This window comes from Haliaeetus albicilla, chromosome Z (assembly GCF_947461875.1).
Source record: "Haliaeetus albicilla chromosome Z, bHalAlb1.1, whole genome shotgun sequence".
Taxonomy (NCBI): domain Eukaryota; kingdom Metazoa; phylum Chordata; class Aves; order Accipitriformes; family Accipitridae; genus Haliaeetus; species Haliaeetus albicilla.
Window position 1 is genome coordinate 61,400,729 of NC_091516.1, and position 15,302 is coordinate 61,416,030.

The 15,302-nt window shown below is 39.6% G+C and overlaps 1 protein-coding gene across 8 annotated transcripts in view; it reads right to left on the minus strand.

Moving 5' to 3' along the window:
• Nucleotides 1-15,302, minus strand: part of PALM2AKAP2 (PALM2 and AKAP2 fusion) — a 272,673-nt gene that overhangs the window by 47,159 nt on the left and 210,212 nt on the right. The window contains exon 1 of one of the 8 annotated variants that reach the window (XM_069777059.1): nt 10,376-10,610. The exons of 6 other annotated variants lie outside the window; for them this stretch is intronic. In XM_069777059.1, the coding sequence (XP_069633160.1) occupies nt 10,376-10,435 (60 nt within the window). In that variant the 5' untranslated portion in view covers nt 10,436-10,610. Of the gene's footprint in view, nt 1-10,375; nt 10,611-15,302 lie in introns of those variants that run through there. One more of the 8 variants, XM_009930953.2, reaches the window with a different exon arrangement.

The following is a 15,302-nucleotide window of genomic DNA, read 5'->3' on the forward strand; positions in this document are numbered from 1 at the left end:
GACTCCATAGTCTCTGGCACCGTATGCCTTTCTAGGGTCACAACTTTAGACCAAGTATTAGCTTGGTCTAATGACTTTTAGACTATCACTAATAAAATCACTACTAAAATCACTTTTATTTCTCATTGCCACTTTTTTGACCGACTGGTTAGTAAACAGAGGTTTAGCTTGCAGTAAAGGGTTAACGCCAAGACTTCTTTCATATTATTAAAAATTATTGTAAAAGTACTGGCACTGTTATCACTTTTAGGCTGAAAGCCTGAGGTTTGAAGTACAAACTGTCTATTTGTTTGGTATTTGCCTAGCTCTTGTCTGAACAGGATTCTCTGGTCATACAGCAGACTTGGGACAAACCTTGGCTGTTTACTTGCTTAAGAGCAACTGCAGGGCCAGAGGAAGGGGCCGGGGCAGTGGCAGCTGCCAGCTGAAGCAGCCGTGCATGCCTGTGGCATCAGTTCAAAACGCCTGCCCCTTGCCCCAAACTCCTTCCCCTTGCCATAGGCTCCCAAAACGTGCTTAAGCACCTGTCTAACTTTATTGCCCCCAGGTGGCTTTTCTGGTTTTGATGCAGGAGCTTAGGGACTCAGGATGCTGGGAAAAATCTCAAGCTGATTTTCACACAACAAAAACAATGCAGCACTTCCCCCGCTGCCCCCCATTGACTTGTTAGTTTTGGTGGTTTCCCTTTCTGACTGACAGGTTACCAAGAATTTGCTCATTCAAAAGAACTTTTATGAGGAGGATAAAAATGCATTTTATTTTTCTTTTTATATACTTTGCAACGCACTGAATGACAGCAGAGTCATGTGTATTCTATGAGTTGAATATCATTTATCAAAACTGACACATTCAAAATAAGGCAGGGACCTAAATTAGTTATCATAACTAGAAAAATAAATACAATAGCTAATCTCAGAACTCAATTTGTATTCTTTATGATGACTTGAAGCTGGCAGTCTTCATCATGTGAGATCTGTGAGCTATAAATAAACTTAGCTTAGAACAAACCAACATTTTTTACATGCAGGACTTAATGCATCACAGTTTTCTGGCAGAACAAAAAATAACACCGACCAAAACCATGTCTCATTTTTAATGAAAAAACAAGCCAGTAAAGCAGACCTCCAAAAAAGGAAATCTCTAATCTACAAGTGCAAGTATCCAAGCATGTCTCCAACTCTTCTCATTCAGTTTAGTATGAGAGGAAACCAGGCCACCAGAAGTTTACAGACTAATGCAATTACAGGGTGGCTCAAGAAGGACGTACTTGTCTGTTATCTACAACATGTAAGATAAAGCTATGCTAACAGGTCTGGTTTTCCTTTCACAAAGCTGAATGCGCACCCATCAATTAATCAGAATGAATGTTTTTCATAGTGGGAAGTAGCAGTCAGCTGCTGGCAAATATATGAATGACCATTTCTTATAGCTATTTTTAAGATCCATTAACTAACTGAATAATTGGATTTACCTATAAATAACAAATGCATTTTCATCAGATAGTGTTTAACATTTCTTACATCACAGGTGAAAAAAAAATCCTCTTAGTAGGTCTAGTATTAAAAGGCAAATAAAATTAAACCCATAATCATAGCACCACTTCAGAATCACCATGAACTTTCAACAATTCTGTGAATACAAATGTGCCATTAAAAAGTCACTCACTGAAAAAAAACACTTGAAGAAAACCAAGTTGTTTTGCTGTTTGCAAGTGGGACGAACGTGGGAAACAGCCTCTCTTCTGGAATGGTGAGCGGCAGCTTGCACATGGACAACAGCAGAGAGCTGGATCAGCTCCAGATGTATTGAAAGCAGAGCTCATTGTTTTTTGGAACCACAAACACTGCAGACCAGGCCCTTAAAACAAAAATACTGGAACCCTGGTGCTTAAAGTTAAACTCCCAGGTTCAGTTCCTGACACTTAGAAAGTGGTTTTTTGGGCTGATGTATCTAGATGTTACTGATGCATATACATTCAGATTTAAATGCTGAATTTCAGGTGTTCAACTTTGCAAGTTTCAGATTTGTCAAGGTCCCATCAAGAGGAAAAATAGAATATATGCCAGAAGGCCAATCTGATCACTAACATAACTTCTAATGCTTGAGAATCTCAGATTCTGAAAGGAAAGGTGTACAGCGCTACTTAATTTTCATCACAGACTCAACAGGAAAGTTACCCAAACTACTTCAAAAGTTTGCTGATGGCTGAATTTAAAACATACACACCACAGTCCAAGGGCTGACACTTCTCCAAACCAAGGACAATCATTATTCACATTGTTGACTAGGAGGGGAAGTACCCAGCTTGCAAAAGGATAATTCAACTTGACCTCGGTGAGACCTCTGGGTTGTTCTGTCAGGGCATAGAAAGAGCACATTGTTCTTCCTCCCAGAAATGGTTTTTGTAGCACCCTGGTACTCCGCTCAGTGGGCACTATCTTGCTTGGCTACACCTTCTGACTTTGGACTCTGTACAGATGTGCATAAAGAAGTATTTCATATTACATCAGCTGATAAATTCCAGAAACACATCTGGACAGAGCTTCGCTGAGTAAGTCAGCTAAGCAGAATTTACCCAAAGGTAATATATGCCTTTAATTAGGGAACTGTGAACATCTCAGCAACTAAGTAACAGCCTGGCTAATGTGCTTATTGGTAGGTTAGCACTGACATCTATTCCTACCAATTAGCACGGTCTCAAAAAGGATAAAGGAAAGCTCATAGCTTTTTGAGGTGATGTGACAGTCAGCTATTACAGAAGCACTGCCGAACCTGCAGTGTAATTAAGGGTACATCTTCAAAGTTGAGCTCACCCACACTCACACCTGCATGTTGCATCCCGTTACCACTCTGGTTCGTACACAGAAACCTCTTTTCTGGGCTAGTAACACAGGCTGGAGTCCACGTGGCTGCTGTGTCCACCTTTAAACCTGCCCGTTCTGCAGTGAGGGATGCATGTGACTGCCAACGGTCCTCATCTGACCCAAAGGATGAGGATGCAAGTCTCTGATGTCAACACATATTTCAATTTTGTTGTGGAAATCCAAGTACAGCCCCAAATGATGCCAAAACTGGATGAAGAACTCTAACCAAGACACTTCACCTTGACCATTTAATCAGGAAATCTGATTAATGCTCAGAAGCTCCAGACACAGCCCAGATGTGGACCTCAATGTACTAGACACTATCCTAGTTTTAACACAGCAATAATAACCTGGTCACAGCCTCCAACCAGAGCTAAGCAAAGAGGTGGACACATGAAGGTAGGGTGCAATATCAGGTGACAACAAGGTGAAAGTAGTATGGATGAAAAGTGGAGGCCATGCACATGCCATCAACATAACTATTCCCAGCCAGATGTGTGTGTGGGCATCACAACAAGGGTGAGACTTGAAGGAAGACACTGAGAAGGTTTTTTAGATGGTTAGACAGGCTGTAATTAAAGCCATAAATCAGAACTCCTTCCAAGTGCTCACAGGTTATGCAAGGAAAAAAAGCACTCACTCAACAATCTTCAGACAAAGCCAACTCCTCAGAGAAGAAAGGAGCTCAAGACATTTCGGTCTGCACTGGTGAGTGTTCAGGAAGACCAAGAGTAAAATAATGCATGTCTTCTAACAGGAAGGTCTTAGCACTGAGTATAATTAATGAAGGGAACAGTTTAATACAGGCTGTGATGAATACTGCCTTGCAGGACATGTGGAATCAAAACTGGATGTTTTTCTAAAAGATAAGCTCTAATCCAAACAGAAGTCAATTTAGGGAAATCCAGTGGTCTATGTCACAATGCCAGCGATAATGTGATCACAGCTGACTCTTTAAACCTTATAACCCATGAATATAATGAGTCATGAATACCAACAGTACTGTTCCTTCCTCCAATGAAGTGTCTGGTGACATGGTGCCTGGATGTGGGTGGGTTACAATTAATGATGTATTTTACTGTGACTTTGCTCACGAACTTTTTTCCCTGATGATTGCCATGGCTTGGACAAGTTCTTCTTCCGGGAATTATGATAGAAAATTGACTTCAGCAGAAGCTCCATTTTTTGTCCTTAAGTCCAGGTATGCTTTCCCAGCACAAAATGAGCAAGGATCTTCTAATGGGAACTGGAGCCAAGATTTAATTATTTAGAATTTATACCAAAATGGCCCAGAATATATTATGAACACATTATCAGAATCTGGTTCTTATTACTGCCGGAAAATAGCAGTGAAGGTACACAGCTGCATGCTTAAACATGTAGTTATAACTGTCTTGAGAAGGGGCCCTGAAAGTCTTTCTCACTGAAGGAGGACAGTGAACATGGTGGTCAGCTCAAAACAGATTAAGACACTTCTGCTGGCCAGCTTCTGGTTACCTGTCAGGTAACCTGCTGATATCATCACTTCTTCTTTCCCCCAGCTGATCATTACTACCTTTCTTCTGCCTTCTCCAGTCTCTTAACACCAAGGGCACTGGGACCTCTATTTCGTATAAGGCCTTCCTATACCTTCTGTTCCCAGATGGGTGGGTCTGTTTATCCCTCATTTTCTCCTCCCTTTGTTTCAGGTTCTTCCATAATTTCTAGGATCTGCTGCCACCATTATTTTCTTTCTGCCCCACTGGCAGACAAGTGATTGGGATTCCTACATGCAGGGTGTTAAGATTTAAATCTGAAATCCAGGCTGAGCTCAGCTGAGATGAATGCATGATATTCTGCAATATATTAGCAATTTTTTCATGTTTGTAGTAATTTCTGCAGATGTTTGGAGCTCCCATTTCTTGGCTTCTAGTTTCCCGATTTTTATTAGTATCACCAAAATTCATGCTTTGGTGCCTAGACTATTCCCTGGATTTGCTCTGATGTTGCATTCAAAAAGTACCTAGCAACCTCCAAGCTGAACGATGCTGGTATACTGAGGACAATATTTCTCATTTGGCCAACAACAATGCATAGTATCAAAGCTGATATATTTTACAGTGAAGGAAATAAATAGATAAGTCAAAGAGCATTAAGGCTTTGAGAGAAATAGAGGTTTAGGTTCTGAAGTGCAGAGTTAAAATTATGCTGCTAAAAATTAGCCCGGAGTATTATTACAACCTAGAAAGTAAGGAACTATACAAAGACTCAGGCCTTCTTGTTGTTAGAAGATGCTTCTGTAAATTAAATTATCGCAGTCCCAGATTTATTAATTCAAATTGATGTGTTTTGCTCATTTGCATTTCTTTAATTTTGGAACAATATTTCTTGGTTTCAAATTGCTGGGCTACTCAAGGGCAACCAGATAAATATCACAAGACTACAGTATGGGACCTTACCTCTTCCACTCAGTTAATTATCTTTTATTTAAAGTAAGCTTGCTTGTATTTTTGCTTTCCAACCCCATTAAAATTCTTATTTCAAAATTCTAATTCTTATGAGGTTTAAGTTCCAAGATATGGAATGTACAAGAAAACAGTAGTTGTCTAAACATTCTTTTTTTTTCTCCCCCCCCCCCCCCCCCCCCCCCAAGAATGGAAATAAGTAACAAATAACATTTGTAGTTTTCAAGAGAAAACTGAAAGTGTCTTCTGCTGAATGTGCACCCTGGAAATATCACCCCCAAATCCTTAAAGGACAACCATTCAAATCTCATTCCCAGAAGCCTCCTCTTCAATCCAGTAAAAATGTAATTGTTTGCTTATTGGTCATATGAAAAACAAAGGGCAATAGGTGCTTCTATTCCTTAGGCAGACCTGTGTCGCATGAGGTCAACATTAAGAGACTAAAGACTCAGAAAGAAAATGGAAGTTGAAAAGAACTGGGAGCACTTTTGAATGGCAGATTATGGGCACCACCTAGTAACAGAAACAACAAGCTAGAAGTGGTTTAAATGCAGTTTGTAGAAGAGTGACTACCAATAGCAGAGACAAAATGACCCATGTTACTATAATAATAATAATGTGCACAAACAGGTATTGCTGGCACTTGATGGTACTAAACCTTCCTAATCATACAGCAATAAAACTAATTCCATTTGCTCAGATGTCATTACTAAAGTCCCAGAAAGCCAAGAAATGCCATTTATAAGCACAAAAGTGTAGCCATATAGTCCTTTTTATTTTCCTCATGCTTTTTAAGCCCTCAGAGGCCAGTCTGACTTTTTTTCAAGCTTTTCTCTGCAACCAGAAAAAGCTAGAAACTTTTAATCATTTTTAAAGCAAACTGAAATTCTTCTATGCTCCTTCAATTTCATGAACTCAGAGTTTCAGAGAAATGCTAACTATTCCAACACTCAGAACAGAACCAAAAAACCTGGCAGTACAGAAAGGATAGAACCACTTACATGCAAGCATCATCCAGCCATGCTGGGTGTTCATTGCGCTTTCTTCTGTTTACTTTGTAGGACACTGAAGTGTTTTGCTAGGACCTTGTATGCTGAGGACTGGCAGTACCTGAACCAAATGTATGCAATCAGAGTCATCTTCTGCTACCACATGATGTTAAGCATATGCCAGCTCCTCCTAGGATGCTTTTGTATTTACTTGTTACCAAGACAAATCACTGGTCTGAAAACACCACTTCAGTTGTAAGACAACATGATTATTTTTCACTGTGTGGGTCTATTTATTTGCCTGGGAATACAGGTTCTTATAAGGGCTGGAGAGCTATGTTAGAAATCACTCTCAAGAGCCTCCTTACTGAAAAATGCTGGGAAATTGTACCAGCTCTGTATTCTGAAGAGAACAAGCCATGAGTTAATTCATCTGAATCACTGAAGACATAATGAGAACAATTTTGGTTAGGTATTAAAATTTACTTGCTTTCAGTGCCAGATTTAATAGGTGGTAGTTGAAATCTGGGAACCATCAGCTAGAAACAGATTATTTGCATGTAATTGTAACTTGAGTATTTCTTCCAGATCTTGCCTTTAACACATCACCTAATAAAGTACTAAAATCTAGAGATGTTAGAACAAACAGCTGGATGTATAAAGGAAAAACACCACCCAGTCAAGCAAAATGCACCCCAATGAAATTAAAGGATTGCACTTACCTTTACCGACAAGACCTTTTCAGTTTTATCTGATCTTAAATTCAAAACAATTTAGTGCAAACATATAGTACTTCACAGTTCAGTAAAATTCAGAATGCCAGACCTGACAGATCAGCTGCAGAACTCTAATGATTTACAGTCTTTGTTTTTTTCTGGTAAGGCTTATGATGTCCTTTAGTCACACATCTGGAAAGGCTGTGCCTCTGCTTGAGGGAATTTATGTTCTGCAGTTCCTCCTTACTTCCTCAGGGCTGAACACAAATTACAGCTTTTTAAATGAGCAGCATTTATTAAATCAAATTACTAGTAATGCTGCACTGCCTGAATGTGCCCCTAATTAGTCTTAGAACAGTGTTGCTATGCACCAAGAGACTAGAGGTGGCCCTGCCTTTTCACTAATTGTATCTGTGCTAACTGCAAAGCCCCTAGCAATAATGTTTCGGCAAACTTCTCCACTTTTGGGATCACTATAAATAGTACCTTCAAACTACTGCCACATTATCTTTGTACATCCAGCCCTGCACCAGTTCAAACCAAGGAGAGTTTTGCCATTGACTTCAGCAGGAGCAGGCTGTAAGCCTGAATGTGGACCACAGCCTTCATGGAAGTCAAAGGTGGACTGGACAGTCTTCCAAGTATGAAATGCTAAATGGTGATTTTGGCTGGACCCTAGGCTTACCTAGGAGTAGAGAAGAAATACTGCAGCCTTCCTCCAGGAAGGTCAACGGTGTACTCTCATCAACTGTCTAATTAATATGATTTAATAAATATTAATGTACAACAGTGCCTGCACAGGCAAAAGGTAATGTGAAATTTATCACTGGCTTGACTAAATTAGCTCATTGCAATAGACAAATGCAAATAACTTATAGAAACAAATATTTATATTAAACTGTATTGTTTGTTTTCAACATGTACAAGGCAGAATTGTAAACCAGGGGCTATGGACAGCTTCCACATCATTGACATACTTGAGGTTTCAAAGTGTCCTAACACTACCCAGAGAAAGTCCTGTGGAATTCGCACCTTCTGAGCACCGCCGTATATAACACTTCCCAGCTTGATCCTGGATAGTTGTCCATGCACATGTGTAATGAACGCATGGTATGTGGACAGCAGGCTATGATTTCACAGACTGGCATAGCCATAGCAGGCATGACTTCATCTATATGGGGGTGCAGTACCACTTATTAGGGGGAAGCCTGTTTTTGAGTAAGCAATGAAAGAAAGCAAGCTGAAGGCACTACTTACTTCAATGCACTGGCCATCTGCCCAATGGATTTAAATTAGAACAGAAATACACATATTCCTGTTTGAGCTGGTATCACAACCACAAGATTGTACTGCAAGGACATTAAAGGTATTTAATCTTTTAACCTTTTTGACAGGAAGTGGGCATTCGATTTCATTTGATGTAAGTGTTCCCCAGGCACCCTATTTAATTTTTGGCTTAGGCAATACCCTGAATAGAAGCCCAGAGACTGAACTGCAGCCAATGCTGGCATTCTGCTTTCTGACACCTTAATGCATTTGGATCCAAACATCCAAAATTTATTATCACTGCTTTAGTACTTGAACAGCTCTGCACTGCACACAATTCAATGAAGAATGCCATGCCTTCAGGGATCCACTGGACACACAGCCAAATTTTCTTTTCATCTACAGCTTCTGCTAACATACTGGGTGTCTCAGATATGCTGTAACTTATGACTGCAGAGCTGTCTGTGTTAAAATAGAACCAGGACAAAAAAGCACTTCATGGACTTTCTGAATTATTTTTTTTTCAGTAATGCTTGATTAAGACACCAGGGGGAAAAAGAAGGGAGAAGCTTCTGCAAAAACAGAGTGTTTAGAGACATGTTAATTGTGAAAGCCAGTACCACATATATTACAGATTTATATTTATCCAGAACTAAGCTTTTATAATATAGTAAGACACAGTTAAAAAACTAAAACCTCTGCTGACAGAGATCCCACAACTATTCCAGAGCGCCCATTCCAGAGGGGTACTTCGCACAAATACCAGCACGTTGTAAATCCTGGTGCCACCATTTTGACAGCATAAAATCCCACCTCCATCCCAAAGAAGATTACATAATGACTGATAAGTGATCCATACAATCTGTATAGTTTGGATCCCTTAAGATAAAAGGATTAGAAAGGGAATAGTCAAAATGGACTTAGCAACAACAAATGCAAGCTATCCTTGTACAGAGAAACAGTAGCGTATGTAGATCTTGATCATTCTGTTTCCAAGCATGCGCCTTCTAGAGAGACTGATAAAAAAGATCAATCTTCAAAAATCATAAAAGCTAGTGAGATGCAAGTCTTGCAAATCGTAAAAACAAAATGATACAAATAGCATTTTAATTTTGATTTGCTCCTTTTGTGGGCAGGGGCAGAAAGGCAAATCAGGGGGTAGTATTTAGAAGCCATATATTTCAGTATTTCTTTGCAACTTCTGAGGCTGGAAACATATTTTCAAAAATTAAAGGTATTTCTGGCATTTGGCATTTTTTGAAAGAAAAACCATACCAAATATTTCAAGAGTTGTAATAAAATCAGGAGACTTGAGGAAACGTAATAGGTATTTTTGAATTGCAAAGTAACTCTTTTATATTAAATGCCATCAGAGACTAGTAGACTGCTTTCATGGAAAAGAATACTGCAGTGTACTGTGAGAATAAGTGTACAAATAACGACAGGCCAAGTTGACTTAAATTTACGCTTTTCAGACGTCAATCTTGCCCATAGTTGTTCTGCTACAGTTAATTGTCATACTTTCATGAGTCCTCAAGGCTAACGGTCTTGAAGAAAATCCAATTTAGAAGACAACTAACAGCTATTAAGCAACTAGAGGGACTCAGAATCAGAAGATCTGGATTTCATTCTCCTATCTGCTCATGACTTGCTGCATGACCTTGAATAAAAGACTTACCTTATCTAGGCTGCAACCCTACCTTAACATGCATCTCCTAAGACTGCTATGAGGTTTAATTAATTAATTTGTGCCTATAAACCTTTCAAAAGCCTAGGGACAGAAAGGGCTATGGAAATGAAAATAATTAACAATATTTTCCTACATACAGAGGTACAGAGCAACATATGTTTGCTGTATGAATATAAATGCAGAGACACATAAAGATACACAACATGTTTTCACATAACTTCTTCTGACTTGTTCCCTCAAGTAACAGCAACATGGAAATACACAATTTAGGAATAAACACTACACATCCCTACAGATCCTTCATTTTCTGTATAGGTAGCTCTGATGCTGCCTCCCCTTTACAGCACATTCTTAAGATTACAAATTATGCTTGTTTAACAATAGTATGAAAACAAATTGTTCTTACCCTCAGCCCCTGCTCCATGGACAAGCAGAGGACCTGCCAGGGTGCTGTGTACCTGAACATGTTTGGCCCCTTCTGTAGACAGACTAAATAGCAAAAGGCACGCAAGTCTCTCAGGTCTCCTGGTTGCTTTTCATCTGAGGGATGCTTAAGTTGAGAGGAATCCTTTAGTTGTACTCTTCAAGGGCCCCCGGAGCAGACTCTAAGACAGTGTTACAGCCATTCCACTTGCACGCTGAGGAACTGAATAACTAATTCAATAAGAGGCTTTTTGTCTTGGGAAGAGCTTAGCTCAAACTCAATTAGCATAAATAGGATGATAACCTTTGAACTTCCCACTCCTCCTCTCCGAGGAGCCGATGGTGGATAGCACGTCACAGCAGGGTCGCTCCCTCCCTTGCAAATCTCGAGTTTGTATGTATTTCCTCTGCTGGCATTCGACTCTGCTTCAAAAGTCCAGAAGCAGCTATCAGAGACCATCTGTAGCTTTGCATTTTTTATTTTTGCTACTATGTTTAAGCCTGGCTCAAAGGAAATCCCTTTTCCTTCTGTCAGGAGGGATTCACCTTACCTGTTTCCAGTATACTGACCTCTACTTGGCAATCAGCATGATTTTACTGAATAAATTCACACAGAAGCTGCTATAAACACTCTCACGATAAAACCACTATAGTAAATAAGGTTACTACCTTAAATGAGACTGAGTTTTTCTCCAAAATACATTGAAGTGAGTTCTTTGCAACATGGCAAATATGATATGCTGCAGCCTTGCTGGTGGTTAAGTTTCCCTTAATGGATTGTCACTTTTTCAGTTAGAGGCCAAGGCCTAGACTCCAAGAGATTAAACTGGTAAAAGAGTAAAGATCTGTTATTTTCTACATTTATGTTATTTCAGTAATGAACTGAAGTGGTACTTTTGCACCCTACTGCTGCTCAGAAAACAGTGAGATGTATGCACACCGTGGCCACGTTTGCTTTTCTTTTATGGCAGTTGTTTGTACTCAGAAAACATCACTGATGCAAATCCAGCCACACAGATCAAGTAACTAACTTAGCCTGGCCCCCCCCCCCCCGCCCCGGCTTTGGTAGAGGAAGAAGTAATTTTAGATTTATATTAACTCAAATCTGACTCAGTGGTCTTCAATATTTTATCTCCAGTACTTGTACTGCTGCAATCCCACCCAAATAAATTACAGGGATGCAGAAAGAACTGTGCAAGACTTGTCTCTACAGCTACTTCTAGCAGAGAACTGAGGCACCTGCGCACAGCACTGCTCCCCCATTGGCTTGGTGTACTGAAAATAGTTATAACGCAGTTCTGCAAGTCCCACTGCAGCACGAATACCAGCCAAAGCACTCTCACACGCTCGGTAGTTTTGTTAAAGAAATTCCGAGGAAAATATACCTCCTCATAAATATTTTGTCTTTTCTTGACAGTGAAGTGATAGACAGCCATGGAAAAAACCTAGAGAAGTACTGAAGTGCTGTTTTCACCAAGTATTTGGCAAAAAACAAACACACACCTGAGCTCCATCTCAGCTGAGACATTTGTTACTATACTGGTATTTGTTGCACATACACAATTAACACAGAAATGGTGCCAATTCAAAAAATGTGAAAGTGCAGATCTGTTTAAAATTATTCAAATTATACACTACACACATCACTTAGCAGTGGCTTTAACAAATTTCTATACAACCTTGACTGCGCAGTACATCCAGCCCTGGCTTTTGCTCAGCTTACTGAGATGGCTTTCCTTGATAACCAGATAGGAGGAACTCTCTTTTCCTTCACCTCTCTCTGTATTTTGACCTTTTGCTTTGACACCTCTGAAGTCCATTCTGGAAGCAACAAATTACTTTGGTTATTTCTTCAGTAGCTGAAAGTGATTTAAGACAGAACAAACCTGGGTACCATGGCTAATATTTCACCAATTAGTATGTTTTTATAACAACCAGAAAAAGAGCAAAGGACAAATCCTGTTCCTCAGTAAGAATCTGGACATGACTCTAACATGGATTACAGGAGGACTTAGGCTGCAAACACAAAAGAGATCAAGTGCCTTCTGCTGAAGTAACATCAAGTTACTTCAGTATGGCTACGGGTAGAAATAAGAATTTTGGTGAGCAATGGCCATTCCACACATCCTTTGAACCTTCCCTTGGTCAGATATGCAAACAACTGCTGTGCAATGGAAACAAGCCTGTCCACATGCATCTTCATCTTCTAGCCTCCTACTATCTTCCCTTTTTTGTTAAAGGGTGTGTGCCTTGCTCATTACCTACATGATGAAGTCTGTGTCACAGGATTTAATTCTGAAGGTAAATGAGAATATAGATACAGAATGGATCAACCTAAGTCCTAAGATACGAGCCTGCAGAATTAAGTCTGCCAAAACACCTGAAACCTAGGAGATCCCAAGGCAAATATTAATGACAAAATGTTTTGGCCTAATGTAGAATATTAAACAAGCTTCTTAGAAAGAAGACCTCTGATCTTTGATTTTCCAAGTGGGTGAACTGAGTGCTCTTGAATAGCTCAGAAACTGCTAGACAAAAATATTGTGATATATCAGCCATATTTAGGATAGTTAACTAACTGTGAACAACGCATTAATGCCACTTTTACATCTTTTATATTAAGAAACATTCATACAGGTAAACAGTTAACAACACATAATCTGAACTTTTGTGACCTTACACCCATACAAATATAACCTGCTTACTTTCTGCAAAAGTTAGCCTTCTTTGTCCCCCTTCATTTTGGGCTTTCCCCGCTCTCTTTTTAATAAAAAAACAGGACTACTGAAACCGCTTCCCCCCATAGCCTGTTTTAAATGAGAGATCACAGAGCTGCTGATGACAGGAAATTAATATAAACATTCCCATAGCAAGATCAGAAAGTTAATGCAATTGTTCACTTGTCTTCAGGGAGAAAAAGTAAACAGATATATACTAAAAGGAAGCCACAAAGAGATATGACTGTGCCATCCAAGCAGAGGTCTATTGAGACTGATGGTACACGCTAATGAATGGTCACCGCACCTGAAAGCCCATCCTTCTCCCCCTTACCAGAAATCATTAACACCAGGGGAGAGTTTTCCAGGACTCACTCAGAAGTCAAAATGCTAACCCTCACAGCGTTTCTCTCCAGCAGATTGTCTTCAGAGAAGTTAGTGTTGAAATCTCCTTGGAAAAGGTAGGTAGGATTTACAGTAGTGATGCAAAATGCCATCAGTCCTCACAGAAGAATGCAAAGCACATACCAGTAAATACCACACCCACATTTTGTGGTTTGTGTTTCTCAAGCAAGGGTCATTCGACTTCCTGTGAGACCTGACCGCACAGGATTTACCAGTGCTGCCTCTCTACACTTCCTTTTATTTCCCAATAAATACAAAGCCTTTGGATAAGGTCAAGAACTTACTCAAGCTGATGAAGCCATAAAAGTTGTTTGTCTTCCAGTTGTCCATGAGTAAAGAAAATGAGACACGGCATCAAAGAGATGAAACCTCCTGCTGTGAAAAAAGCAAGTGGCTAAAATACTAGACTGGAATTTATGAGATCAAATCCAGTCCCAGGCTCTGACGTCTTGGGAAAAATCACTTAATCTCACCGTGCCTTTTATCAGAAAGGTGTTTATAGTGTATTTTGCAAGTTGAGTGCAAAAAGTGTGCTTATGAGGACACTTGCTAATTTATTTTCTTCTTTGAGAAAGCAGGAAAAATAATCTTTCACATAAAATGAGCCTGTGAGAGAAGTGCCCATATTGTATCTTTTTTAATTTTGGTATTCAAAGCATCCAAGAGGAAAAGACACCCAAGATTTTCAATATCATTTTTCATTTTACTTCCCATTAAAATGGTTCACTGCATTTTCCTTGTCTCTCAGTGCTTTACTGAGATGCCATGTCTCATGCAGTGTATTGCAGATACTGTCCCAGCAGTGTGAGGAAGACCTCAGCTCCCCTTCCTCTGGTCACCACTTCTGACATTTGACACCAAGACATTTGAAATTTCCTGAAATGCCTTTGGTTTTGCCATGCTGTATGTAATGTGCAAACACCAAACTGGTGTGAGAAATAATACATCACTATGCTCCGTTTTTCCCTTACAAAAGGTAGAAAACTGGATTCATACCTGTAGTACAGAATGTAGCCTGGCTGACACAGGACACTGCTATACAGGATCCAAAGGCTCTCTCAGTCCTCGAAATGTCTACTCAGAGACTTTAAATAATTGCAAGGTTTGGCAACAGCAAAATACCTGGTTTGATGATCTGAAATTTGGGCAAAAGTACTTAGGAGTCTAATCCTGCCTAGTCTCAGTCTCCAATTACTGAACTCCATGAGTACAATATTGCAATAACAAGAACTGCAGGACTGAATAAGAAAGCCCATGAATTCAGTCTGGTGAGCTGCTCAGGAAAGAGTGACAGGTATTTCTAGTATTTGTTGCTTTATTATTATTATTTTTACTACTATTATTATGGTTCTACTGTACTGCTCCTCCCTCCCTATGGCAAGAGTCCTCCTACAGGAACCTCCTGGCTGGAAAGGAGAGTGAGCCAGAAATTTTAAAGCCACCAGTCTCTAAATCTCCTGATTTAAATTTATCACTTTGTTCATCTTACCTCTTCTTTTCTGTTGCACATCATTTTATTATCTCTATTTTATATGTGACACAAAAGATCAGATTTGAAGTTATCTCTATCACCAGACAATTTATGCAAGATCTCAGACAGTACACCGAAAATATGCAATGTCAGCAATATGAGGAGCCTGTCTTTTCTAATCACATATCCTAAAGGCTAAGCATATTTCCTTACACAAATGAAAAAGCCTGGAAAAAACAGAGAAGTTTTATCTGGGGCTTCAGTGGGAAGCCTGCAGCATGCAAACCTGGAAAATATCCTGTGGCTTCATGGAAGAA